Below are 24,735 nucleotides of genomic sequence, written 5' to 3'. Positions count from 1 at the left end.
GTAGATTTCATATTGTATATTTATTTTAGATGCAGAACTTGGTTAGAAAAACACAAATAACATAATGCCAAGTCATTCCAACTGAGCAAGAATAGACTACTGTAAGTGCTCCCTGCGTCTTCCTAGAAATATAGCCGTTTAATCTGGTTCACAGATTAGCCCGGGATGCCCATTATGTAAAGAGAGGCTTTGCACTAAGAATGTATCAGCACACTGACTGCTTAAGAGGACTTTCCATCCTGACATCCAAGCCTCAGTGCCTGAGGCTGCATTGCTAAACTAGATTAATTAAACATAAAATACTGATCAATGTTGTTATTACTTTATGCCCTCAAAGTCTTAAATCCTGCACATCTCAAATGGAAATGTATTTGTTGTCAACTGTTAATCGTTCTAGAGGGTTCGGAGTTTTCACTGGAGCATTTGAGTTATGAGTATTGGTAATTAATTTACCATCTGACTATTTCATTTTTCATAGAAAGGGGACATTGTCAAGTCGGTGTACACTGAATTTATTTCCACTTCCACTTAACTTGCCTGCAAAAGCACATGTATTTGAGATACTCTGTAAGGGAGTAAGTACCCACTCTGTGTTGTCCCTGGCAAGTGCACAGTGAATGGTGGCTGTGGTTGTTGATGAAGTTCATGGCCTGTCGGTCAGTATTAGTGTGTCTGCCAAGACCCTAAACAATGACTTACATATGCAGCACACACCCGGTCTTACCCGCTGTTACCCTCTCTAACCCCATTACCCTCAGTGTTTCTGAAGAAGCACCAGGGCTGCCAGCACAGCATGCCCAGAAATCAGAGCTAAAAGTGACACCAGGCAGTCTGAATACCATGTAATGGTTTAAAGACTTGATGCTTAGGATTTCCTAAAACATTGCATGAGGACATTTAGGCTAGGTTTATCTAATATCTTTGTAATTTTGCCATTTCAACCCCTCATGTATTATCAGTGGCTATGAATACACAAATTAAACAAAAGCAAAAATTTGATAAAAAAAACAATACATTTTTTAGTCTGTGAAAGGTTGAGGTTACATTCTGAGAATACATAATAGACTTGTTGACCTACAAAGTTCAGATTTAAAAAAAGAAAAACTATCAAAACTTGAAATAGATAGTTGGTCCTAGTCTATTCTAAGTGATTATTACATAATGAAATATACTTTTCATGTAGAAAAACAAATGATCACGCTAAACGTAGCCTAACTTCAAGTACGCTTGTGTAACAACATGCATCAATATCATCAGTAAATGGAACTTAATAGTTACAGATAAATCACATTGTAAATAAGTATAATTATTCTCAAGTGGTCCTGCAAGTGGGCTTAGTTTTTCCCATGCTGCATGCAGTGTCCTCTCTGGTGTCATGGTGCACGTCTGCACATTAATGATGCAGCTACTAGGGAGCGGGCTTTTGCACGAGTAGCTGCCCAATTCATCGTGACCTCAACTTGATGGATGATGTATGACTGGTGACACGAACCCTAAGCAAAGCTGAGACTGGGGGGGGTGAACGGTGATGGGGGGGGGGGGGGGGGGTATGCCCATCTGTTGCATGCTATAGGAGTGATGCCCAAGGGATCAACCCAGCCCCCTCCAAAAAAATCAGTCTTATTCCACCTGAAAGGACACAAAAATAGGGCAACATCAATCAATAGAAATCAGTTAATCCCGTAGGAGATGAGAATATCTAATCCATGTTATTATGATGGGGAGTTTGTGTTTCATGATGAATGTTTTGCCTCATGCAAACTATTGTTTATATGCACGTATATCATATTTTTAAAATATTGTTTCTATGGGAACAGTTTGGAATTTTTAGTGTCAACAACACTTTTCTTAACTGAATGTGATACATAGTGACAGAGCTGCACAGAACTTTAAAATATCTACGCATTAAATATGCCATGTTTACACAACTGATATTGTATGTCTACCCTTGGGTAAAATTGGGTAATTTAGAGATACATAGAGTTTTGCAACATAATAAAATGCCCTAATAATAATAGAATCCGTCTCCAGTGTGTCTGTGCATCTTTCTGCATCCATGCCCTGCCAAGCTCTTCTCCTACGTAGTCTAACTCCACACATGGCACAGCCGGTGCACTTGGCACTGTGAGGGAACGTAAAAAATTACTTTGTCACAACAGGACTTTCTCGGTATGTGCTGATGCACAAGCACCTACATAATGGTGACGGCCGTGTGGATTAGCGAGGTGAGTTTATTTAAAGCGGAGGCTGAGAGTGCAGACACACCAGTGCCGCAGCACCACTGACGCCTGCAACATGCAGCAGAACATATACATGCAGAGCAATGATAACTTTGAGGTCTTCACCACCGTCTTCTCTCCTCAAGGTGAGTAACGATGATCACTGGAACAAACACAAACAGTTAATGTGATAGGAGGTGGATATTGATATTACCTCGAAGTGAATTAAGAAACGTAAGAAAGAGAAAGGTTGAGCCCATGGATTTTGTCTGCAGTTATTCCATGTGTAACTGATCTGTGGAATAGTTTTAGATGCAGCAATGAGCCACTTAACTGCAATCCTCAATACTTTAAATATGAATTTGATATCAGAGCATCAGTTTAGAGGCCTACAGGAGATGTAAGACGAGAAGGTTAATTGTTCTGTCCCAAATTACTGCTAATCATGAGTTCTCTTATGTGTAAATCTTCTGTTTTTCTCCTATTTGCTGCTGCTGATCCATGACACATCAGTGAGTCGTGGCAGGCATCGCTTCAGGCATGAAGGCCCAGAGAAGGCAAGTCCAAGTATGGCAATGCATCAGAGACATGCCTAGATGACATTCAGATTAAGTGTCCTCCACCGCCCTTTTCTTTGAATGGTATTTTGTTTCTCTTTTGAGATGCTTTGGATAACATCTAATGAATGAATTAAAATAATCTGCTTGTGTAAATATAGAAATTGACTACAAGAAGACCTCAAGATAGGCCATGTGCTTGGAAAAATGCAGGATCTGATTAAAATAATTGTCAAGTGAAGTCTATTTTATAGGGGTTTTCAGTGCCAGCTGTAAATCATGACATTGTGATTTCCAACATAAATGACCTGGTGATTTAGGCCAGCGAAAGATTTAGCAGTCTTTCAACTTTCGGTTAGGTAATCCTTGTGCTTTTAAACGGCTGGGCTAATCCGCTCTACTGAGCCTAGTATTGGCTTACTGAAGGAACGGTCGATGTGAATGAATCTGCAAGATTCAAGTGTTCTTACTGCAGTTCCACATCTGTTCCATCTCAACAAAAACACACAGAATAGGCCACGTTGAACGCATCTCTGACTGATTATTAATATGTAATTCGTGATATGTCCTGTAGATGGTGGTAAAACACAGCTACAAACCTCACTGGCCAGACGAGCTCGAACTCTCCCAGGGTGATGTACTTCAAGTTATCTTCAAGCACGAGGAGTCGCGGTGGTACGGGCGGCTGCAAAATGGCCAGCAGGGATACTTCCCTGCCACTCACGTTATGGAGGTGATCGAGGTCAGTGATTACGCTCTGTGTGAATAACCAGCTTTAGTTGCAGGCCGTTTGCAAGGAAAAGCTTGAGAAGTAACCTCCCAGCGCTGGTTCTGCAAATTCATAGAAAGACTGATAACCTCACGTTAGTTTAAATATGTCTTATTACAAAGCTGTTGTATAAATGTGCATTATAGTTTCCTGCATCTACCTGTTGTTCGGTGCAGTGCATACAACTACATAGCCTACAAAATACCTGCCCCTGTTCAATGAAGCTGGTCTATCCACGTGAAAGTACATTAGTGCGTAACTATTTTTTGACATAAAATTGGCTCACTTAGGTGTACACTTAACTCACTTAGATTAGCTGTGCATTTATGTTACATAAAATAGGACGTGCAGTTGCGGTACTGACAGTGTTCAGAATGAAGTTAATCTCATTGACACCTTGACTCAATGTTCTCTGTTTGTGCCTAGGAGGATGAGCTCCCTAAAGACGCTGGCGTTTCATTGAGGAGAAGTTCAGACGGGATTGTGTTGACTGCTGGAACTCTGGGTTCTGCGGGGTAAGTAGGCTACTTGCTTGGCCGGTTCTGGTTTTAGAACCTCCTCCCAACCCCCCTTCCACACAAACGTATACACTTTCCCTAATCCAGATATACTATAGGCTACTGTAACCGGATAGATGTACTCTGTGTTGTGTAGGGGCTACCAGAGACAGTCACCACCAGTCAAAATAAAAGGCAAATGATAAAAACTATATAACTGACCAGATCTGTTGTGCAATCATATAAAAAGTGTAAATCTAACCTGTTACCCTACTATATACACACACACAGACAGACACACACACACAAATGCCTGTATTTGTTTATGCACATACTCACACAATCCTTCCACACACATTTACACATAAATGCATGCATGTTCACATACTCAACCATCCCCCAATCACCAAAACAAACACACACACACACACACACACACACACACACACACACAGTCAACCTTCAAACATACATACACTCAAACCCACACACTAACACACACACACACACACACACACCCCTGACAGCTGTTCGCCTGCATCCCGCCATCTCCGTACACCACAAACAGGTGGTCCTTCTTGTAGCTCATTAGCTAACAATGGACACAGATAGCGCGCCACCCTGATCAGTCCCCCCAGCCGGTGCTGCCCCGGCTCACACAAAGCAGGGTGGCTCTCAGAGAATGCTGGGCAAATCACCAAAATATGGATTTTCTATAGAAGTGGTTTATAATGAGCCCTTCTCTGAAACACAATGGAAAAGCTTGTGCTCCTTCCAATGTATTTTGTTAATTGTAATTTATTTATAATATTTTTTTTCAAATTATTTACTATATATTTAGTTAATAATGAACAAAAACAAACATTTTTAACTTTTATAATTGGAATTTTGCATGTTTCTGATCCATTATATGATTGGTGACGTTGTGATGAAAAGTTCCATTTATATCGCAGTACCACACACATACACACACACACACACACACACAGCCACACACATTTACACACACACAGCCAAACACACACACACTCTCCCTCCCTCCTCTCCTTCCTCAGTAGTGTTTATGTGTCGAGGTTAGGACCTGTGTGATTGGTGTTGTTCTGAGGCAGTCATGGCTGTGTGGCCTCTCATAGTCACATCAGCGCAGGGATCAGCTCAGTGTGTGATCCTGAACCGAAGCCTTGCGCTTCTCTTTTCTTAAAAGCAGTAGTAGCAGCAGCAGCAGCATTAGCAGCACAGGAATCTGGGTCAGCAGGAATAAACAGGGCCTTTGTGCTTGTTGTTTCCTTTCTGTCTCCACCCCTCCACCCAACCCACACACACACCACCCCCCGCCACTTGCCTCCCCCCTCTCCTTCTCTAGCACCCCGTCGACCCCCAGTGGTCGGAGGCGGCTGTCCCTGAGGTGCGGGGACGAGAGTCCGTTCCACGCGCTGCGGCGCGAGTCCCAGCATGTCGCCACGGCGGCCTGCAACTCCCCGCGGCTGCTCCACAGGATCCTCTCCAAAAACCGCAGGAAGAGCGAGAGCGCGGGGGCCTCCAACGGGGCCTTCGAACCCGACTGAGCGCGCCCGAGGATGGAGGGAGGGGGGGTGATTAGACGACAGAGAAGCCACCCCCCCCCCCCTCTCTCTCTTAGGCTGAAGGCTGGGCCCTGCAGGCAGAAAAAGGAGGGAATGGAGGAATCTACTACAGAAGAAACCCGACGAGAGAATTTGAATTGGGACCTGTGAGAATAGAAACCATGCACAGGTCTGCTCTAACTGTCTGGATGATGGGACTGCAGCCTTAGATCAGTGCTGCTTGGGTGTAGGAGCGCCAGCAGCAGGGCCTTTGTCAAAGGCAGTGTCAGTAGCGGCAGGACTGAGGCCTGCTCCACCCTGACACATTCCAGTCCACCCTCACGCTGAATGGAAGTCTGTGTCGCAGGAAGCACGGCACAGCGCCATAACCTGGGTTTTTTATTAGGGGCAGGGATCTGAAGTTAAAAGTGAATGAGTATTTACCCTCTCTAGACAACATAAGTGACAACTTTATGCTTAATAGTGCTTAATACTTGATCATACTTCTTGCCACAGCTAAAGATTTTTGTGTGATAAAGTGTTTCAGTTTTTTTTCCTGCATTCTCATATATGTTGATGAAGTGATTTATTTTTCTTAAATTGTATGAACGTCTTTCAAATGACTTTGATTTTATGTCATTATAATATTCAAAATATATCTCTGTTTGGCCGTAGAGCCACTGTACAGTATAATGTAGTATAAACACTTAAGTATAAGGGAAAATATCAGTCCAGGTTCTTACGTCATACAGCTCTGTAATGTGTTCCATGGTATTAAATCCTATTTAAGGCATACATGGCTGCTTCGTGCTATGAGAGAGTGCAACAGAACATTTGAACTGGCAAAGATTCTGGTTGTGGTTTTCTCAACGTGTCAAGATAGGAAATGGCATCATTATTTTGAGTGTTGCTGTGGAAACAGAAGTATCATTGGTTCCATAAAGTTTGTGGATATGGTGGGGCTACAGCTACTGGCTGCCTCATCATCAGAGCTGAGCATTCTCATTGGCTGTTGTCGTTTATGCATGTAAGTTTTAGCAAGTGTTGATGGCTCCATATCATTACAAGTCCGTTTTTTGATTTAGGAAATGTAATCTACTGTAATCTGAAAAATTACAAATTATAAATACAAATTACAAAAATTATATAGGACTAAACATCCACCTCTCGAAACAGTAACCAAATAAAATTTTTTGATGGATTACCCAAATGGAGATTTACATTGCACATGAACTCATTTCACTGATTGGCAAACAAAGACGTGAGTTCCCTATATCTCACTTTAATAACCTAACCTAAACCCCACTGTATGTAGCCTCCTCTGTGGGTTTAGGGTAGGTTAATGAAGTGGTTCAGCCATCTGCCTAAAGCAGCTTAAACCAGCAATCAAGACATCAGCTTTCTCCTGCTCTCTCGATTCAGGACTTGGCGTACTTTAGTGATTGTTAATCCATGGACTGCTTCTGTAACTCACTGCTGGTGGTGGCGTCCATTCATGCCAGACCAGTGGCAGGTTTTAGGAAGGTAAGTGGGGTTTCAAGTTGCAGATATCCATTCAGTGCACAGCATGTGTCCCAGCTTTCAGTAGAGTGGTTAGTGCGTGCGTGTGTGTGTGTACCTCTGAGTCATGGGTGGAGGTCGAAGGGTGTTTATGTGTGTGTGTGTGTGTGTGTGTGTGTGTGTGCCTCAGTGCTGTGGGTGGGGCTCAGGGTTTATGTGTGTGTGAGTGTGCTTGAGTAATTGTCTTGTTCCGCTGTGCTCTGGGTGGGGGTCTTAGGGTGTGTGTGTGTGTTTGTGTGTGTTTGTGTGTGTGTGTGTGTGTGAGAGAGAGAGAGGTGGATGCACCTGTATGCACCGCACCTGAGTAGCAGCTGTTGCTCAGCACCAGATGCACAGCAGGGAGAGAGGGAATCCAGACCCCCGCCCAAAACACACTCTGATCATCACTGAAATGCTTGTCTACACACACACACACACTCGCTCTCTCCCTTATGCACATACACACTGACACACCTCATAATGCTGTTAAATGAGGCCTTACTCCAGTTTCACCCACAGATGTCAGTCCAGCAAACCAAAGTCTCACCAGTCTCTGTAGAATCTAATCTAACGATGAGGTCATCGTGTATATCAGTGCATCAACAGCCAACAGTAACATTTTAGTCCTCATAATCTGTTGTTTATGTTTTGACAACACAATTAGTTTGAGATGGTTATCATGTGGTTTTCCTCTCTGCAGTCGTAACTCCACCATAGCCAAACGACCAGCTTACACAGCAGTGAGCCAATGGAAACACTGACCTATATACCACAGGCAGGCACCCCTGGCCCTGGTCGTGGAGCAGGGCGCCTGGCTTTCCCGCTCAAACGTGGCCCAACCCGGCGCTCCTCCACTGGGGTGCCTGCCAGATGACTTCCCTGTCACTCCTATAATGGCCTACCATCTGCTGTCTGGCACACACAAAGGCTGCCAGTGTCAGTGAAGGAGGGGGGGGACGGGGGGTTAGGGGCGGTGGGTGTTTAGGGGGGACGGCCCGCACCCTGCCACATGCTGCAGGACACCCCATAAGCGACCCCACCCTCTCCCTCACACGCACACACACGCGCCCACACAGAACAGACGCACAAGCACTTGCGTACAAACATTTAGACATGCACACAAAAGACGGGGGCTTGTAAGGTGCTAGTGAGCAGCCTTGCAGTGAAGTGGAAAACATCAGGTTGTGTATGGTCTAACATGTCAACAAACATGTTTTTTTTTTTATTAATTTTTTTTTACTTAAGTACTGTTATCACCCGTTATTGAACTGAGGGGAAAAGCATTACACACCAAAGGTTATGGGGAATGGGTCCCAAACAGTGACTGAACGACTATAAGTAAATGCCAAAGTACTCAATTAAAATGTTGAAGTCCTTTGGCATTTTAATGAAGCGCAACAAACGGATGACAAGTGCCCACTGTGTGTCAGCAGCAACAGGGGTTTGTGTGCAGGTTGAGTCAGCAAGGTTGCAGCTGCACACTGTACGAGCAACAGTAATTAATGACCAATTAAGACACCATAGGCCTTTGACATTTCTTGAACCAGTGCCGGGAGTAGGATTGGCTCCGGGCCCTGTGTCCCTCTCTTGTGCACGTGGGGTGGGGTGGGGGGGTAGTAAAGTGATATAAGGCCCATAGGCAGCGCACTTGTAGTGGCCCTCGGCGAGCAGAAGGCCTGTCAGCAGAGCCTTGCGCCCCCTTCATTGGAGGGCAATTGAGTGAATGGGCCTGTAAAAACCAACAGACCCGGGGAACAATGGAGCCAAAAGGCATTATTTCACGGGCGAGTGGGCCCCTTTAGTCGCAGCAGCTGACCTGCGGAGAGGCCTCGTGTTCAGGGAGGGAGGGAGGGCACGCCTGGCCCTGGACCTTGGGCTGAGATGGCAACAGTGCAACCCCCCACACACACCCCATCACCACCGCCACACACATCCTCCAAAATATGGGGGGGGGTAAATCTCGTTCTCTCTCAGTAACAGCTCTGAGCACTGCTGTCAGTGCCACCTGCAGCAAGCTAAAGACCTTCTAGAACCCTTCTGGTGGAGGATGGAAGATGATGGAAGAGTCAAGGAGCCAGGAAGCACATCCTAAGAGCACAGTGGCTTAAGATGTTGGAGAGGGAGATTAACACTTTGTTTTGGTTTTGACATGAAGACGGAGAGAGTTAATCTCAAGAGGAGCATTAAGACCCCCCCCAAAAATGAAAAGAGGGCCCGTCATTCATAGGATTAAGAGAATTATTTTTTGTCACACAGATGCACATAATTACTTGAGCGCGTCACAAACATGAACCATGTTGCTAACAGGCATATTTCCTAAGTTGCACCATATGGTATGACCTGGCAGCATTAGTCAAGAAAAACAGAAACGGCAAAACAGCAGTGATTTAATGCACAGAGCACTGTTTATTGTTCCATATAACATGTACGTACATGGGTTACAAACGGAAAATTGGCAGGAATCCTATGGTGCTGTGCCAGAAAACAGGTTATAGTCCTTTTGCTGAGAATATGGTTGCATCGGAAATAAAATGTAATGCATGAATAACGACTGAGTAATAATGAACATTTCTTAGAAAGGATGAACGTATTGCTGTGTTCGTGCGTATCACAACTGCTACATGTACTTACTTACCTCAAAACCTACGATTAGGAATTTGAGTGTTAGGCATTGAAATGGTATGCAAATAACTTGGACCTACAACACAAATAAAATTAATAAAACAAAACAAACATACACAAGCACATACACACATTAAAAAAAGTCAACGACACTGACCAAAAACAAAAACATTCATATTTAGCTATTATCTGCATCTCCCCTGATATGACGTCAGTACACTTCAACAATGAGACACTGAATATCTACACGCATAGAGGGGCACAGAGGACCTAAACTGAGTTTGTATAGAGGCCTACTAAAAAAAAAAGTACATCAATGTGATCCTTCATAAAGGTTCTGGTGATCAGAACCATCTCTTCCTTCCTGACCCACAGAACACAGGAGAGACATCCACGCAATGAACAAGTTGAACAGATTTAGAATAAAAAACAAAAAAAACAAACAGATGATTTCCTTTCCTTACTTTCACATGAACCCCCTTATTTATTAGGTTTCAGTTAAAATCCAGAACTCTTTTAGTTTTTTCTTTTTACACTTAAAAGCAGACAGTTAAAAACATCTGTTAAAAAATAGTGAAATTCCTGTGATGGTAGTCTATGTTAAAAAAAAGAAAAAAAAGAAAAAGAAAAACACCATGTGGTGAGCCTGTAATGCATAAACAATCTCTTGCCTCTACACATCCACAGCGAGGCTGCGTTAAAATGTGCAGTCTATCCCATTGTGTTTGTTCAAAGCTGCACATTAAGAGGACAGAGAGAGCCTGAGATACTCTCTTCAGTGTTGCAAACGTGGACTATGTCTGGGTCCCGCCACTTTCCAAGTCAGTGTTTTTCATCGTCATGTTGCGACACATTCGGCCAACAAATCCATCGAATCATCAAATCACGCAAACGATCAAACAAAAAATTAAATAAAATAAAGAAATTAAAAAACTTCAAAAAACAGAAGGAACGGACGGAACAAAACAAACATCTGAACGATTTAAAAAAAAAAGTGCAATTTGCCTACTTTAAGAGACTGGAGATGGAAAGATGTGTTTGTGGAGAACAAACTGGCTTTTAAGGAACAGAAAGTCAGAAATACCAGGGGAAAAAACCTATGGAGAGGATACAATCTAACCTTTAGTCCAATCAGAACAGAAAAGACGGAATGGAATGGATGGCAGTGTTATTATAATTTAGAGAATGTAGTTGAGGATAGCCAATTCTCTGTCAAAATTGTGATATAAAGAAAATATAATAAGATATGTTTTATAACTTTGAAATAAATAAATTAGTAAACATTTAATAAATAGAACCTACAGCCCTAAGTGAACAAGAAATCCTTCTCATCTACAAAAACTTCTTAGGAACATATCACCCTGACTTTGTCGTCGCACTACAAAAGAGTACCGAACATGATCTCTGGTTTAATTTTCCTGGAGCAGCATGTTTGACGGTTGGGTTTAGGCTGTCAGTCAGAAACTAAAGGGGTCTGAATGTCAACAGCGAAGGTAGCTAGGATTCTGCAACTGGATAGTCCAGGTGCTCCATTAAAAAATGTATACAATTTGTAGAACGTGCGCTTTTTTTCTGAGCATAAATTAAATATAAAAATAAAAAAAATAAAAAAAATTGAACAACAAAAAGAAACACACTAAAACAAAACATAAAACAAAACAAAAAAACAAACAAACCAAAACCAACCAACCAAACAAAAAGGTACCCTTCCTTTTTATGCCGCTCCTGTAGTTACATGCTTTACAATACATTCAGCGTCTCGAGGGGAGACTCCTTAAAAGCAGGACGCGGTGCAGAAGCAGCATCTTCATAATTGTTTGAACCGATACAGTCACACCACGTCACAAGTGCTATCCTTTTTACATCTCTAAACACCGTCTGAGATCCTCTCCGACGCAAATCGAAATCAGTAGTGCAACACTGACAGTGCTCTCCAGGCCATACCAATTCACACCAACAACTCTACATTCATCTTTCAAAACATGGGTTATTTCTAATGTAAAAAGCAGGATATTGGTGTGTATAATTACAGCGTTAAAAGTTTTTTTCTTCTTTTTTGCTTTGAACAACACACTTATGAGCAGCCCATGCCATCGCTGCAAAGAACCTATTGCTATAGTCTATGGAACAATTGGATTAATCAAATATATTTACTAGTTTTGTAAGTCTAAAACTACCTGTTTGTACAAAATTGTAGTCTGGCTAACAAAACAGCTTTTTTTTTTCTTGTGAACTAAAAAAGACAAAACCAAACAAAAAAAGATGATAACAAGCCAAGTGTTGTAGAAGACGGACGGGCTTGTGTTAAAGAGAGATGTGTGTGTATGTGTGTGTATGTGTGTGTGAGAGTCTGTGTGTGTGTGTGTGTGTGTGTGTGTGTGTTAGGTGTTCTGCACACGTAAAGATCGGTGAACACCAAGACTTGTTACCTTTCTCTTCCACCAGATTGTCTGAGTGCTGCCACAGCCTTTATACTGGAAGGAGGAAGAGGAGGAGGAGGAAGACTGCTTGTGTGGGGGAGTGTAGTGTGTGTGTGTGTGTGTGTGTGTGTGTGTGTGTGTGTGTGTGTGTGTGTGTGTGTGGACGGACATGAATCTCAGAGCACTAGGGCCCTTGAGGAGCAGCCGGTGGGATAGGCACTCAGGTAGCGCCTGGCCTGCTCCGTCATGATCAGCTGGTCCTCCGTCTTCCCATAAACCACTGCTTCCCAGTCGCTGCTCTCCTGCAGTGGCCACAAACACACAGAATTAGACTGGATGACAAGAACATTCATATCAACACCCCACAGAACTGCCTTTGAACTCTGGGGGACATGTGACCCTTAACCTGCACTGAGGCGACTGGCAACAGATGTGGGGCGCATCGGGACCAGATTTGACTCGACTCGTAAAGACTAGGCAGATTTGTTTTTAAATGTGGCCTCATCATCAGGCTATAATGGTAGGCAAAGCAAAACTGTTGAGCGAAAGGCCTCTTGCCTTAACTAAACATATCTGAATTTGTACATCCTACTTAGATGACAGCATTTTTTGGACCACAGGCTAAATTAGTATGAGGTAGAAAAAACCCCCACAAATTTGTTTGACAACATGGAACATGAAATAAAAGTATTCTGGACCCAATATAGTATCTGAGGACAAGACAGCTGTGTGTTGTATTAGTGCTGATGGAGATTGGTGGAGGTAGGTGGAGCTGGTTACCGGCGCTGCAGCCTGGTAAGGGGGGCTCTTGGGGGTGGCCTGCTCCTTGCCCAGGGGGCTGATGGGACAGACAGGGACGCAGGCCTCGTCATCCTCGGAGCCCGGGGAGCACATGCTCTCGTCCTGCTTGGGGTGCAGCGGCATCAGCAGGGAACTCGTCAGCAGGGCGTCAGCCTGGGAGAGGAGCATTATATTAGTCTTTTATTATTTTCATTTATTTTGTTATTTATTACTGAATTTTTTAACCTATAGTTCTTTATTAATTTTGTTTATACTAATGATGGAAAAGATTGATACAACGGTTATTTATCTATTCTCCCTCTGCTGTTAAATGTTCTGCTTCACAAGCCAGTACTGAGTGGAATGCTAAACAATTTGTGAATCATTATCATATTGAGCATAAGCTACTTTAATTGTTTAAAGCTGTAGACTACATCTACTGAATCTTACTCAGGGAATGCATAGAACACTGCATAGAGAGCGTGGACACTTACATCATTGCCATTGTTGTCGAGCTGCTCCTGTGAGAAGAGTTGGACATTGAGGCAGTCTTTCCCCCAGGAGTCCAGCACCAGAGACTTCCGGACCTTTCTAGCAGGCGCTTCCAGCTGGGATTTGTAAAAAAAACACAAGACACACAATAAAACAAGGTCCCGTAAAACAGAACAACACGCCTCGAACCAACGTGGCTTCATTGATGTGGAGTCTGCGGAACCTACCTCATGTTTCCAGGCACCGTACTCCGAACGCATCTCTGATTGGGTGAAGATGTCAGCACCCGTCTCCTCCTTCAAGACCTCACGGATGTCCTCTTCCAGGAAAGCCAAGGGCTGAGGCTAAGACCAACCAAACAAACAGACAAACACACATGAACATTTCAAACAGGTGACAAGAAGAGTGACAAGGTTGCGAGACTGGACATGTATGCCAGAGAGGACATGTGCTGATAAAGTCACTCCACAGGTAGCTTTGGCTAAACAAGACTAATAAGTCGTGCATAAGTGTACCTGTAAAAGCAGGGCAAATTAGTTGGGATTTACAAATGAGTGGACATACCACCATCTTTAGCGGCCCGTGCATCTTCTCCTGGGCAGCCAGGGCATTTTTGAAGGGGGTGGGAGTCCTCGGCGTGTGTCCCATGATAGATTTACGCACCTTAGGGGTTCTGAAACTAATCACAACCAGGAAAGTATTAAGTATCACACCAACACCCACTACTGGCAGACACACACACACACACACACACACACACACACACACACACAAGCTTACCCAGCATTTTCCTTCTGGTGTTTGGGGGTGGTCTCTTTCTGCTGGGGTGTGTTCAGGAAGCACTTCTGACCACATACTGGCGTTGATGTAAGTGCAGGATTGTCCATGCTTAAGTTCTCTCCCCCTGATATGTTGAAGAACTGGGGGGGAGACAAGATACAACTTTTAAAAAGTAGTACAAATGTACAGTCCATGGTGGTTAAAACATGTTTTTAATTAAGACACTGTGATATCAACATATGTTTCAACACGTTTATGACTAAGGTTTTGATTTCAACATGCGTTTATAAATGACACTGTGAACTCTACACATTTTAAGGCCTTTTGGCTTCAATACAAAAGTATACAGATGACGCTTTGTGGTTTCTTGTTCAATCTCACCTGTGATGGGGAGAAGGGCAGGGCCTTGACAGGCGTGCCCTTGGGTGAGATATGCTCCCCCGTGGGGGACTGGTCCCCCCTCTCCTTCCTCTTCTTTCTCACGAATGACGTCGGGGTGCCAAACCCGCCCATGTTGGGGGAGCCGTGAGGGACCAGCTTGCCCTGGCTGGTGCAGTGCTTGCCCATGTCAGGGGCAGAAGGGGTGTCCAGGTGGTACCCCATACCCGCATGACCTCTGTCTGAGGGGTGGTAGGGTCGGTGGAGGTGTTTGGGAGGGGTAGCCCCATCGGAGAGGTCAAAGCTGGCCACCTCACTCCAGGCTCCTGGGTCCTGCAATGCAAAACACATCTAACAGACTATTAATATGCTCAACGAGTGCAACACAAGATACATCTAACAGACTATTAATTTGCTCAACTTGCATATCACTACTCCTCACTACTGACAAACATCAGCAAGCACCAAGACATCATTAGGCAAGTGTGTCCAATATATCTAATACGTAGTAGTGGTGTGTGTCCAGAAAAATACAAAAAACATAAATGTGACTGTAGAAATTGTATACTAGAAAAATATATCTGGGTAGCGGTTAACATAGCCACATGACCGACCAAAGTGTCTGGGAAACAGCTGTACATTTTGCACTTCCCCCCATAAGCATGCTTCACAAAGCGATCCTCTTACCGAGTCGATGAGTTCCATGGTCTCGGCGAACTCCGGAATGGTCTGCAGGGTGGAGAGGACGGCGCTAGCCTCCACTGCCAGAAATTTGCTTGGGGAAATGTAATGTGACATTCCGGACCCTCTCCCTCCCTCGTCCGATCGGCACATCTCCATGCTCCCATCTTCCAGGCTTCCGGTGGTCGTCATGGTGTCATCCGTCAGGCTGTCTGACCAGCTGGAATACTGCTCTGGATTCTGTCCGGGATACAAGGAATAAGGAATAAGGTCTGGAAGTTTGGGGAAGTATAAAAAGGAGACTGGATGGTTCTGATTCCACAAGAGTGTGTCAGAATCTGACAGAGTGAATGGAAAGATCCAGGGAAAGATAAGTCAGTGAGACAGTGCCTCCACCACGCTCAAAGTCTACGTTTAGCTTACAAATGACTTGACTTTTCCTGATTCAAGGCATTTGTAGTTCAAACTTTCATCTCTGATGACTGTAAAGCTCTTCATTGGTGATGAAAAGTGAAATGACGGGTAGAGCGAACTGGCAAAACACATGGGTACCTGGGATATGCCACAATCCATATTCTCCATTTCCACATGTTTGGCACACAAAATTCTACAAAAGTGATCTCTAGGCGTTGTTTAAATGGAAAGACAGGTGGAATAGCATGACAACAACCAAGTAAACAAAAACACTACTGGCTGGTCACGCTCATGCCGTGCACTACTGCTGCTAGGCTGGGTAGGTGGGGTAGCCAGTTAATGCAGGGGGCCCTGGTCCTGCTCCTGATGGACCTCTCCACTCCGTGTTTTCCATCAAACCCTACTTCAGCACACCTAATGATCTCATCAATGCTTCTTCTCATTAGCCAAAAAATATTAAGCAACATTAGGCTAATCAAGGGCATTATAATCATCTTAATTCATGTTCTTTAGGTTATCTTTATATGATAATATAATATGGTAGTAAGTAATGTTATATGCATTTTGTTGTATTGTATTAGGCTATGCATAATGCTTTATTTATTCCTATTGTTAATTTTGTTTTTGTTTTCCCAAATGTTTTGTGATTCTCTATGGATAAATACCGTAAACATAAACATAATTGATGTTAAATAGGTGTGACTAAAGCAGGAACAGATGGGAAACCAGCAGTGTGGAGGATCTCCTCTTGAGCGGGAGTTAGCCGGATAGCAGCCAGGTTAAAGATGGCCGTGGGGAGCTGAGAGCGAGGGGGGGAAATGACAGCTAAAGGCTATGTAGCCAAGCACAGCTATTGGGTGTGGGGGGGGGGGGGGGGGGGGGGTAAGTGGGATGGGAATGGGTGGGGTAATTCAGGAGGGTGGAAGGGGTGGAGATGGGTGGGGGCTCTACTGCGGTCTACGCCACGCGCACACACAGTGGTCTTACACGAGAGCCGGACTGTCTTCTGACTTCGTTCTCTGCTGACATAAGCAGCAGCTCTAGCTCCTTTATTCTCTGCTCTTTGTGAGGGTCGTCAGGGCACGGCTGTGGGGCGCACGGGGAGGAACGCACAAAAGAGAGAGAGAGAGAAAGAGAGAGGGACGAAAGAGACAAAAGGTTTACAGACACGTCATCTTACAGGCTTAGGCTGGAGGATCATCGAGCACCACTCAACTTTGTTATGTTATTATTGTTTTATTATTATTAGTAGTAGTAGTAGTAGTAGTAGTAGTATTATGTTGAGATACTAATGGTTCAAAGAATGAAGGTGGCTTAACACCAGACTTTGAGCATTGCAGAGCTAAAAGAATCTGATTCAAGAGAGCTCCTCTATGATACTGTGTCCAAGGTCGCTCGATGAAACTCTGACCACCACCAAAATCCAAACACCACAGCACACACATGCAAAACAGAATGAAAAAAAAACAAAACAAAAAAACGACATGAAACAAAAAGAGAGGCAAGTTCACCATCCTTATTTATTTGTTATGAAGCTTTAGCAGGAGTTGTTTGGTAGAGGGACTCCACACTTACCGACATGAAGCTCGAGCCCTCCGCGATGCTGTCCAGACACTGACTACTCAGGGAATCATAGGAGTATCCTCCGTGCTTTCAAAGGTAAAGGACAAACAGAGACAAACGGACAACATTAGATTCATCTGCCTCCCATAGAATATAGCTGCAGCAACACATATTTATATAAGATTCATGTGCCTTGCATATACTATAAGGGCTGAAACACATATTTACATTTAGCTGTTTCTTTATGCACCGTGATAGTGTGAGCACAAATCTGATTAGTATACTGAATTCTGTCCATTGGAAATAGAGCCCATGCTCTGTGTCATAACTAGCTAGAGGAACCCAGATCATGTTTTTTGTTGTTGTTGTTACTGTTTAAATGTGTTTAGATTGTGACCACTGCACTAAGCTAAACATACCCATACATCAAACGGGACATTAAATGCAAGACTTCACAGAGGTCTGGACAAAGACCTCTTCAGTAACTCAGGTGTGTGGAGCAGGTGGGCTCACCTGTGCTGGCCCACTCATGGCCATGGGGCTCTGGTCGTGCAGGCGCTCCCCCGAGGAGCAGGTCTTGTGCCGCCTCTTCTGGGATTGGTCGGAGCCGTACGTCCGGCAGCTGTACTGCAGGTAGCCCTCGTGCTCCACCTTTCTCTTCATGGTGGAGTTCCAGTGATTCTTGATGGAGTTGTCCGTCCTGCGGGTTCACACAAAGGACGGGTCAGGTGAGCAGAGTCTGGAGAGGGTCATCTTCAGTTACGGGTGTCATGTTGTCGCTCACCAGAGGGAAGGGAGGTTCATTTGAACCATTTCAGTCACAACATGACACCTACTCTCCAGTACCTATACTACACCTCATATGTATACATTACAGATGGCAATATGTTATGTCGTTTATTTAGCCATAGTTCGAAATTAGCATGAAGCTACATTTTTTTAATTTACCATTTTACTGAGATAATCAAAATCATTGATGGCATTATATTAAGTATATTTAATGATATGTAAACTGATTCAATTTATAAACCTTCAAAGTCACCAAAACCCTAAAAAAGGTAAATTATATAACATTTTAATGAGCAAGCACAAACCTTCCGGGAAGCAGTTTGGAGATTTCTGCCCAGCGGTTGCCCAGGCGCTTGTGTGCGTCGTAGATGATGCAGTCCTCCTCTTGCGTCCAGGAGGACTTCTTCACATCCGGGTTGAGGTGGTTGTGCCAGCGCTCTCGGCACTGTTTGCCAATGCGCCCCTGCAAGTGCTTGGCAATGACCGACCAGCGTTTGGGTCCATATTTGTGGACCAGCTCAATCACCTGCAGAACAACACTTGAGTTAGAAATCATTCATCCTCCTCCAGCTGAAGCAAAGTGCTTCTGAGGCTGAATGAGATATACTATATACAGGATACACGAGTAAATATGTGTAGAAACTAAACCTAGAGGAGGACAAATCCAGTGTGGGAGAGCCACTGACCCTAGACCTGACACCAAGTCAGATTAGGGCCAGACGTGTACAAGACTCATTTACTATTTGGGAGTAAGGTGTGGGACCTCCTCAAAGATAAGGTAGAGAAACACTCAGTCCTCCTTCTCTGATAAGCTGGCTATGAGGCAGTGACGAGGGGCTGGTGTTATCTATGTGTGACCTTTCCCATAGGAGTGGTGCATGCTTTCACTTTTACATACACAGTAAATGTCACTTGTGCAGTTAAATGCATCAGGATTACTACTATATCAACACCGCTCATACCACTGAATATACTCTATGTAACTACTGGCATATGAGAGATCAGTAGCCTTTTAAGATCGCCAGCCCAGCTGGGGTAATTTGTTTATCTTTCCTCTAGTTTGGAAACAATATCGGTCTCTGTTACAGGACCACAGAACCTAAAGCATTGAAACACAGGGGCTTGTGTTATAGTGAAAAAACACTACAGCACACAGGCACTACAGGGCGTTGTTGTTGGACGGAGTGGCAGCCATTCTTAGGATTCCTCCGCCGAAGCGTCACATATTACCATGTAGGGAATGCATTATTCACCATTCAGCTATGAGAGGCATAGAGCCACAGGCTTAGCCACTAGCCGATTACATTGTACGGATTTGAGCCACCCACATAGATGAGCCATGGCAAAAAAATACCCTGTCCCCAGCTACGAAAGAGTGGACAGAAGAACTAAAGGGACTCGAGAGGATCTGTGTGCAGGCTCTATGGAGTCTATGGGAGTTGGCCCCAACAGTCTTAACACCGAATCCCACTGTGCCCCCCCCCCTCCGTTTCAAAATTTGTCAACTTCAATTGGAAATCCAGGTCAGATTATCTCAGGAGATAACTCTCTTCACTTCACTTCACTCCACTCCACGCCACGCCACTCCTCCCGTCCTCCTCCCTCTACCCTCTCTCTTCATCCCTCCATTCTGCTCAGGTTGGGAACACCCTGCCCCGTCTCGTCTTACTCTTTGATCCTCCTCCTTTGTCCAGGGTCCTTTCACCAGCTCGGGGTTGAGTACCTTCTGCCAGCGGTGCTGACACTGGCCATCTGTCCTGTTCTGTCACAGGGCGACAAAGAACCACCTTAGCACCTGCACACACTCATCGTGGATAATAACATCTCTAACTCTGTCTGTCTGTCTGTCTGTCTGTCTGTCTGTCTGTCTGTCTGTCTGTCTGTCTGTCTGTCTGTCTGTCTGTCTGTCTGTCTGTCTGTCTGGTTCACACACACACACACACTCAGACTCACACTCTCACTCTCTCACACACACACACTCAATCGCTCTCTCTCTGAGTACACAGCCGTGCTCAGGAGCAGGCTTCATTCATAATTAAACCCCAGACACAGGCGGGTAAAACTCAAAGTCCCCACTGGGCGGGAACTCATCTGACTTTCAAATCGCAGCTGGGGCTGCTCCTGACACGAACAATGACACTGAATAATATTTGGACACTTCAGAGTTCAAATAAAACATGACTTGAAAAGTTAAAAGAAAAGGGGGGGAAAACAGTAGCAGTGACCTTACTAGCTTATGTAAACTTTTATCATTTAGTTCTACATTACAATTAAACACTGTTGTAAAGCAGGATTGTAAAGCAGTTCTATACAATTGAATTCCTAAGAATGTTCTATAAAGTTTTTTTGAACCGAATATCAACTTACTGGGAAGTAATTAGCAATTAACCTCCAGGTGTCGGTCCCATGCTGCTCCACTAGCTTCTTAAGTCTCTCGTCCTGCGAAATAGCAGAGGAGAGAGGACAGGGGTCAGGTAGCGCCCCCTTTCACTAGCGAACCTCCTTCATTAGAGGCTCCTCAGCACTGTCAATGATTCACACACACTCCTCTTTACACACACACACACACACACACACACACACACACACACACACACACACACACACACACACACACACACACACACACACACACACACACACACACACACACACACACACACACACACACACACACACACACACACACACACACGAGGAGACATCTGAGGACTCATAGTTAATGGCCAACGTGTAAAATCTAGCCAGGATCAAATATAAAATACAAGGTTTCTATTAACAACAGGCTTTCCCATGTTCACTCGGAGTGTTGTTCACTCATGATCTTCAGATAAACATACAGCTTTGATCTGAATGTTAAAAAGTCTGTTTCAACGGACTCTGGTTTTGTTGTAGGTGTGGTGTGGTGTGTGGAGGGGGGGGGGGGGGGGGGGCTGTTTGAACTGTTACCTCTTCCCTTGACCATTTGATTTTCCCTGACGTCTTCTTGGAGTTCTTTGTGTCCCTGCAGTCAGGGTCTGTGGAGTGACGTTCATCGTCCTCATCCTCGCTGAGGAGGAAGAGAGAGAATGTGAGGAAAAGGAAAGTATGATAGAAGGAGATAAGGAGGGAGGGGAAGGGGCAGAGGCAATGTGTGTGTGTGTGTGTGTGTGTGTGTGTGTGTGTGTGTGTGTGTGTGTGTGTATGTATCTATGTTTGTTTATTTGTGTGTGTGTGCGTGCACGCGCAAGTATGAAAGAGAGAGATAATAATCTCGCTGTAAAACGAAGAGCAATGCTAATTATTTAGAATGTTTGTGTTAAACATAAAATATAAAAATATAAAAAAATATTATAATGAAATCCAATATAATCCAAACTAAAAGCACAGAACCTCACACATGCCGCACTGCTCATCCCTGGAAAAATCATTGACTTTCTCTTCACTGCTCTATGATATCATCATATTCAAAATACAGTCAAACTGAGATTAAATCAGTTTTAGAAAGCCTTCAACAGGAAATGACAGCAGTCACTGCCACGCTATAACAGGACATTCCTAACTGTAATTACGAGTGCTCCACACAGATTCTACATCAGTGATGCTTTAAAAAACACACTTCAAATGTTCCCTTTCTCTGCACTAATCCAAAGACGGTTTGGATGTGCACAACACTGTAGCCTGAGTCTATTAGAAAGCCTTGTTGCTTGGCAACATTTCCTTACACAGTGTAGAAGGACAATTCCAGAACACAGAGGCAGCCAGGAGTATTAAGTTGCCCAGGGAAACCACTGCGCAAACTTCTATGTACTGGTGAAATTAAAGAGCATCTTTGAGGCTTAAATATTTCCTTGCTCTTCAATTGAAATCTGACTGCTAGAAAATCTCCTGAAAAGATCCTGATATCATATAAAATGTTTGTCTTAATACAGCTTAATGACACGAGAGTTAGACACTGGGGTCTTAATTGGGGAGTATAGGAAAGTTCTGGAAATGTTACTGGTGTGTCCCAGCAAAGACTTCACTTTCCTCAGAGCAACAGCTCAGAGTGCCCTGTTTCAGCCAGCACTCTGCAGGCTCACCCTTGCACGGTGCGGAGACACTTAGGTGTACCAACAGGCAAAACTCCAAGTCTTTCACTGAAACGGGACAAATATGGAAGTCCAAATCCCCTGCTGTTTGGCCAATGAAACATGCTGTTGAAGGCATGTTTTTGAGGGAAACAGGGCCTCCCACTGGCCTTTGGTAATGCTGGCCCCTGATGAAAGAGGGCTCTTGAAGCACTGAAACATGCCAATTGAATTTTAGCATAAATTGCCCTCTCCAGGAAAGAGTGAGGTGAGAGGGACGGAGGGGGTGAGCTGTAGGTGGGAGTTTGACATAAACAGGCTCTTTCTACTCCTGAGGTGTGGAGAGCGCATCGGACGGAGAGGGCAGGCCAAGCCTACACAGCCAATGATGAGGCCTGAGGGGTTGGTCCATGTCCCATGAACTTTCAAATCCATCCACTCAGAACAAGAGACACTTTTTTGAATAAAGAGTAAAAAGTAATGGTGCTTTTTTTTTTTTTTAGTCATTCTTATCATAGAAACTGTACTTAACTAAAGGAATTAGAAAATGTGAAGAAATGAGTGAGGTTATGAGGTTGTGGTTGCCTAAGAAAGCTAAGTCTTCATAATACAATTCAAACTTGAACTTCAATCAATAGGCAAGCTAACAACCACCCTACCCCCCCTCTCCCTCACCCAGATGGGGCTCACAGAGGGGGGAGAAGAGATACATGCACCACTGAGCTGTTCATTCACCCATAAATTACGTCATGGTTATGTTTGTGGGTTTAAAGACAATGGCCCAGTCCTGGTGAGCTTCTTCAGAAATCTTAAATTATAATTTGGTAATTTAGTCTATGAGTTTATGGTTTACGGAATATTTCACAGGTATTTTGAAAGGAAAATGTCTAAATATTTGCATGAACCTATTTCAGTGCTTTTCCAATCACAACACTAAATGTACTCTCTTTCACATTACATCAGTCACATCAGGCTGATGATTTTATATTGCCAGTTTATGTTTACTATGTTAAGTCAAAAAAATTAATGTATCGTAAAATATATGGGATTCAGGCAACATAACTTTGCTGTGATTCCCGGAGCTTCACATACTGACTTGAACCCTTTATTACTACCAACCTCTCAGACCTGCTCAGGTTATGAGTGACAGCTGAGGTGCAACTTTCGCGGCGCTGGGGAAGGCGCAATCAGTCTGCAGTTACGTAATGACAGAACTCTTGCCTTCCAAGGCAGTGCAAGCTCAAACTAACGTTAACAAGGGTTGGTGAACTTATTAAATAGAGAATACAACATTTGCAAGCAACAAACGAGAAATACAAAAGTAGGTTTCTAGTCGATTTTACACCGCCAGTGCCTAGATAACAGCACACCGAACCAAATAGAATCTTGGCCAGTGCCCTCACTGAGCGATTGGTAGCCACGACAACTGCAGGTTGTCATGGTATGGGAATGTAGCCAGCTAGCTAGCTAGTGTGAGAAAGCGTCTTGTCGCTAAGTAGCTACGTTGTGGAAGACTGAATAAAAGACCTTCGCTCAATAAACAAAATTGTGTCTCTGGTCACTGTTGTAAAACGTCAGTCGGACCTCATCAACGTACCTATAATTAGACAACTTATTCAGCGTGCTTGCTACTTCATCTTAACTCGGTTGAGCCTGGAACAGCCAAAGTTAGCTAGCGAATTATGATAGCTTTATAGACGTCTTTCTCACGTTCCATGCTACTTTGCTAAGCTAACAAACCTGGCAGCTTGTCAGAATTTTAATACAATTAATCTTTTTCTAATGTTACAACATCAGCAATTTCCAATATATTGCAGATCCCCTTTACAAATACGATGATTTTAATTTTACTTATACCACACAAGAACATTTCAATGTGGTTAGACTGGAAGTACTTCAGACTGGTTACAGTTCATGTCTGGTTCTAATGTAACTTACTGTGCCATTAATGCTAGCTAACAAGATAGCTTTCACTGTGAGCAGGTGCTAGCGTTACTGAAATGTCAAAGATCACCTTGACGTTTAGCTAGCATGCTACTAAATGCATGTAGGATGACATGAGACAAGTAGTTTCACTATCTAAATAAGTTTAACTAGCCAGACAGATATTTGCTAACTTTGCTTACATGACATGTAACTTAGAAAATGTTACCTATCTGCAATCTAATTCTGTTAGTAATGGACGCATAAGTTAACTTCTTGAAATAACTCATTGAAGAGATCATTTACAATCTGAGGCAAAAACTCACCTTCGTGATTTCATGTTGTTGGCCATGTCTAATGACAGTATTGGTATTCAGGCTTTCTTCTCAACGTGAATATTAGAAAACTTAATCCACAAGATCAGTAAATAAAATCCCCTGTAAATTACTTCAGCCTTATTTGGAATCAGAAGGCCCTCCTTGAATCCAGCGGGATATTTATCCATAGAAATCGCTGTTACCCATGTCTTCTCTGCAGCATAAGTTGTTATTAGATCCCAGAACTAAAACAGTTTCGAATAGTAGCTTAGTGTGCCAGCAGCCTAACGTTAGTTTGCATTGATCAACCAGTCACATCGCTTGAGAGCAAGCTAAATTATGTGTTCAAACCAAAGATCTGTAGGTGATCACTGTTGCTATCGA

The 24,735-nt window shown here is 43.7% G+C and overlaps 2 protein-coding genes across 4 annotated transcripts; one reads left to right on the top strand and one right to left on the bottom strand.

Moving 5' to 3' along the window:
* The first annotated feature begins 2,236 nt into the window (after positions 1 to 2,236).
* si:dkey-97a13.12 (vexin) lies at positions 2,237 to 6,397 on the top strand. The gene is made up of 5 exons (XM_031584364.2): positions 2,237 to 2,365; positions 2,733 to 2,776; positions 3,351 to 3,518; positions 3,972 to 4,060; positions 5,406 to 6,397. Exons 1-5 carry the CDS (start codon positions 2,296 to 2,298, stop codon positions 5,605 to 5,607), a joined length of 573 nt encoding a protein of 190 aa, XP_031440224.1. The 5' UTR covers positions 2,237 to 2,295; the 3' UTR covers positions 5,608 to 6,397.
* Positions 6,398 to 9,525: 3,128 nt separating this feature from the next.
* Positions 9,526 to 24,725, bottom strand: mybl1 (v-myb avian myeloblastosis viral oncogene homolog-like 1). Of its 3 annotated transcripts, none has more exons than XM_031584250.2 (16): positions 24,361 to 24,725; positions 21,012 to 21,111; positions 20,430 to 20,501; positions 19,732 to 19,824; positions 18,368 to 18,588; positions 17,787 to 17,973; positions 17,286 to 17,360; positions 16,698 to 16,796; positions 15,303 to 15,536; positions 14,619 to 14,966; positions 14,238 to 14,377; positions 14,022 to 14,136; positions 13,685 to 13,801; positions 13,460 to 13,573; positions 12,966 to 13,139; positions 9,526 to 12,487 (listed from the first exon to the last, which is right to left on the bottom strand). In XM_031584250.2, the coding sequence occupies exons 1-16, from the start codon at positions 24,384 to 24,386 to the stop codon at positions 12,362 to 12,364; spliced, it is 2,241 nt and encodes a 746-aa protein (XP_031440110.1). In that variant the 5' UTR covers positions 24,387 to 24,725; the 3' UTR covers positions 9,526 to 12,361. The 3 variants fall into 3 exon arrangements, with proteins under 3 accessions (XP_031440110.1, XP_031440111.1, XP_031440112.1); XM_031584251.2 differs by having other exon boundaries at positions 14,619 to 14,948; XM_031584252.2 differs by lacking the exon at positions 16,698 to 16,796.
* Between the last annotated feature and the right edge of the window lie 10 nt (positions 24,726 to 24,735).

Source organism: Clupea harengus, chromosome 17 (genome assembly GCF_900700415.2).
Source record: "Clupea harengus chromosome 17, Ch_v2.0.2, whole genome shotgun sequence".
In the NCBI taxonomy this organism is placed as follows: Eukaryota; Metazoa; Chordata; class Actinopteri; order Clupeiformes; family Clupeidae; genus Clupea; species Clupea harengus.
Note: the sequence above shows the minus strand (reverse complement) of the source record. Positions and strands in the feature narration are given on the sequence as shown.

Coding starts and splice junctions, on each gene's coding strand:
- si:dkey-97a13.12 (XM_031584364.2), top strand. CDS start 2,296: ATGCAGCAGAACATATACATGCAGAGCAATGATAACTTTGAGGTCTTC. Junction 2,366..2,732: donor CACCGTCTTCTCTCCTCAAG/GTGAGTAACGAT, acceptor ATGACACATCAG/TGAGTCGTGGCAGGCATCGC. Junction 3,519..3,971: donor ACGTTATGGAGGTGATCGAG/GTCAGTGATTAC, acceptor GTTTGTGCCTAG/GAGGATGAGCTCCCTAAAGA.
- mybl1 (XM_031584250.2), bottom strand. CDS start 24,386: ATGGCCAACAACATGAAATCACGAAG. Junction 18,589..19,731: donor CAAAGGAGGAGGATCAAAGA/GTAAGACGAGAC, acceptor GTTGTTCTGCAG/GTGATTGAGCTGGTCCACAA. Junction 14,137..14,237: donor CACCAGAAGGAAAATGCTGG/GTAAGCTTGTGT, acceptor GGTTGTGATTAG/TTTCAGAACCCCTAAGGTGC.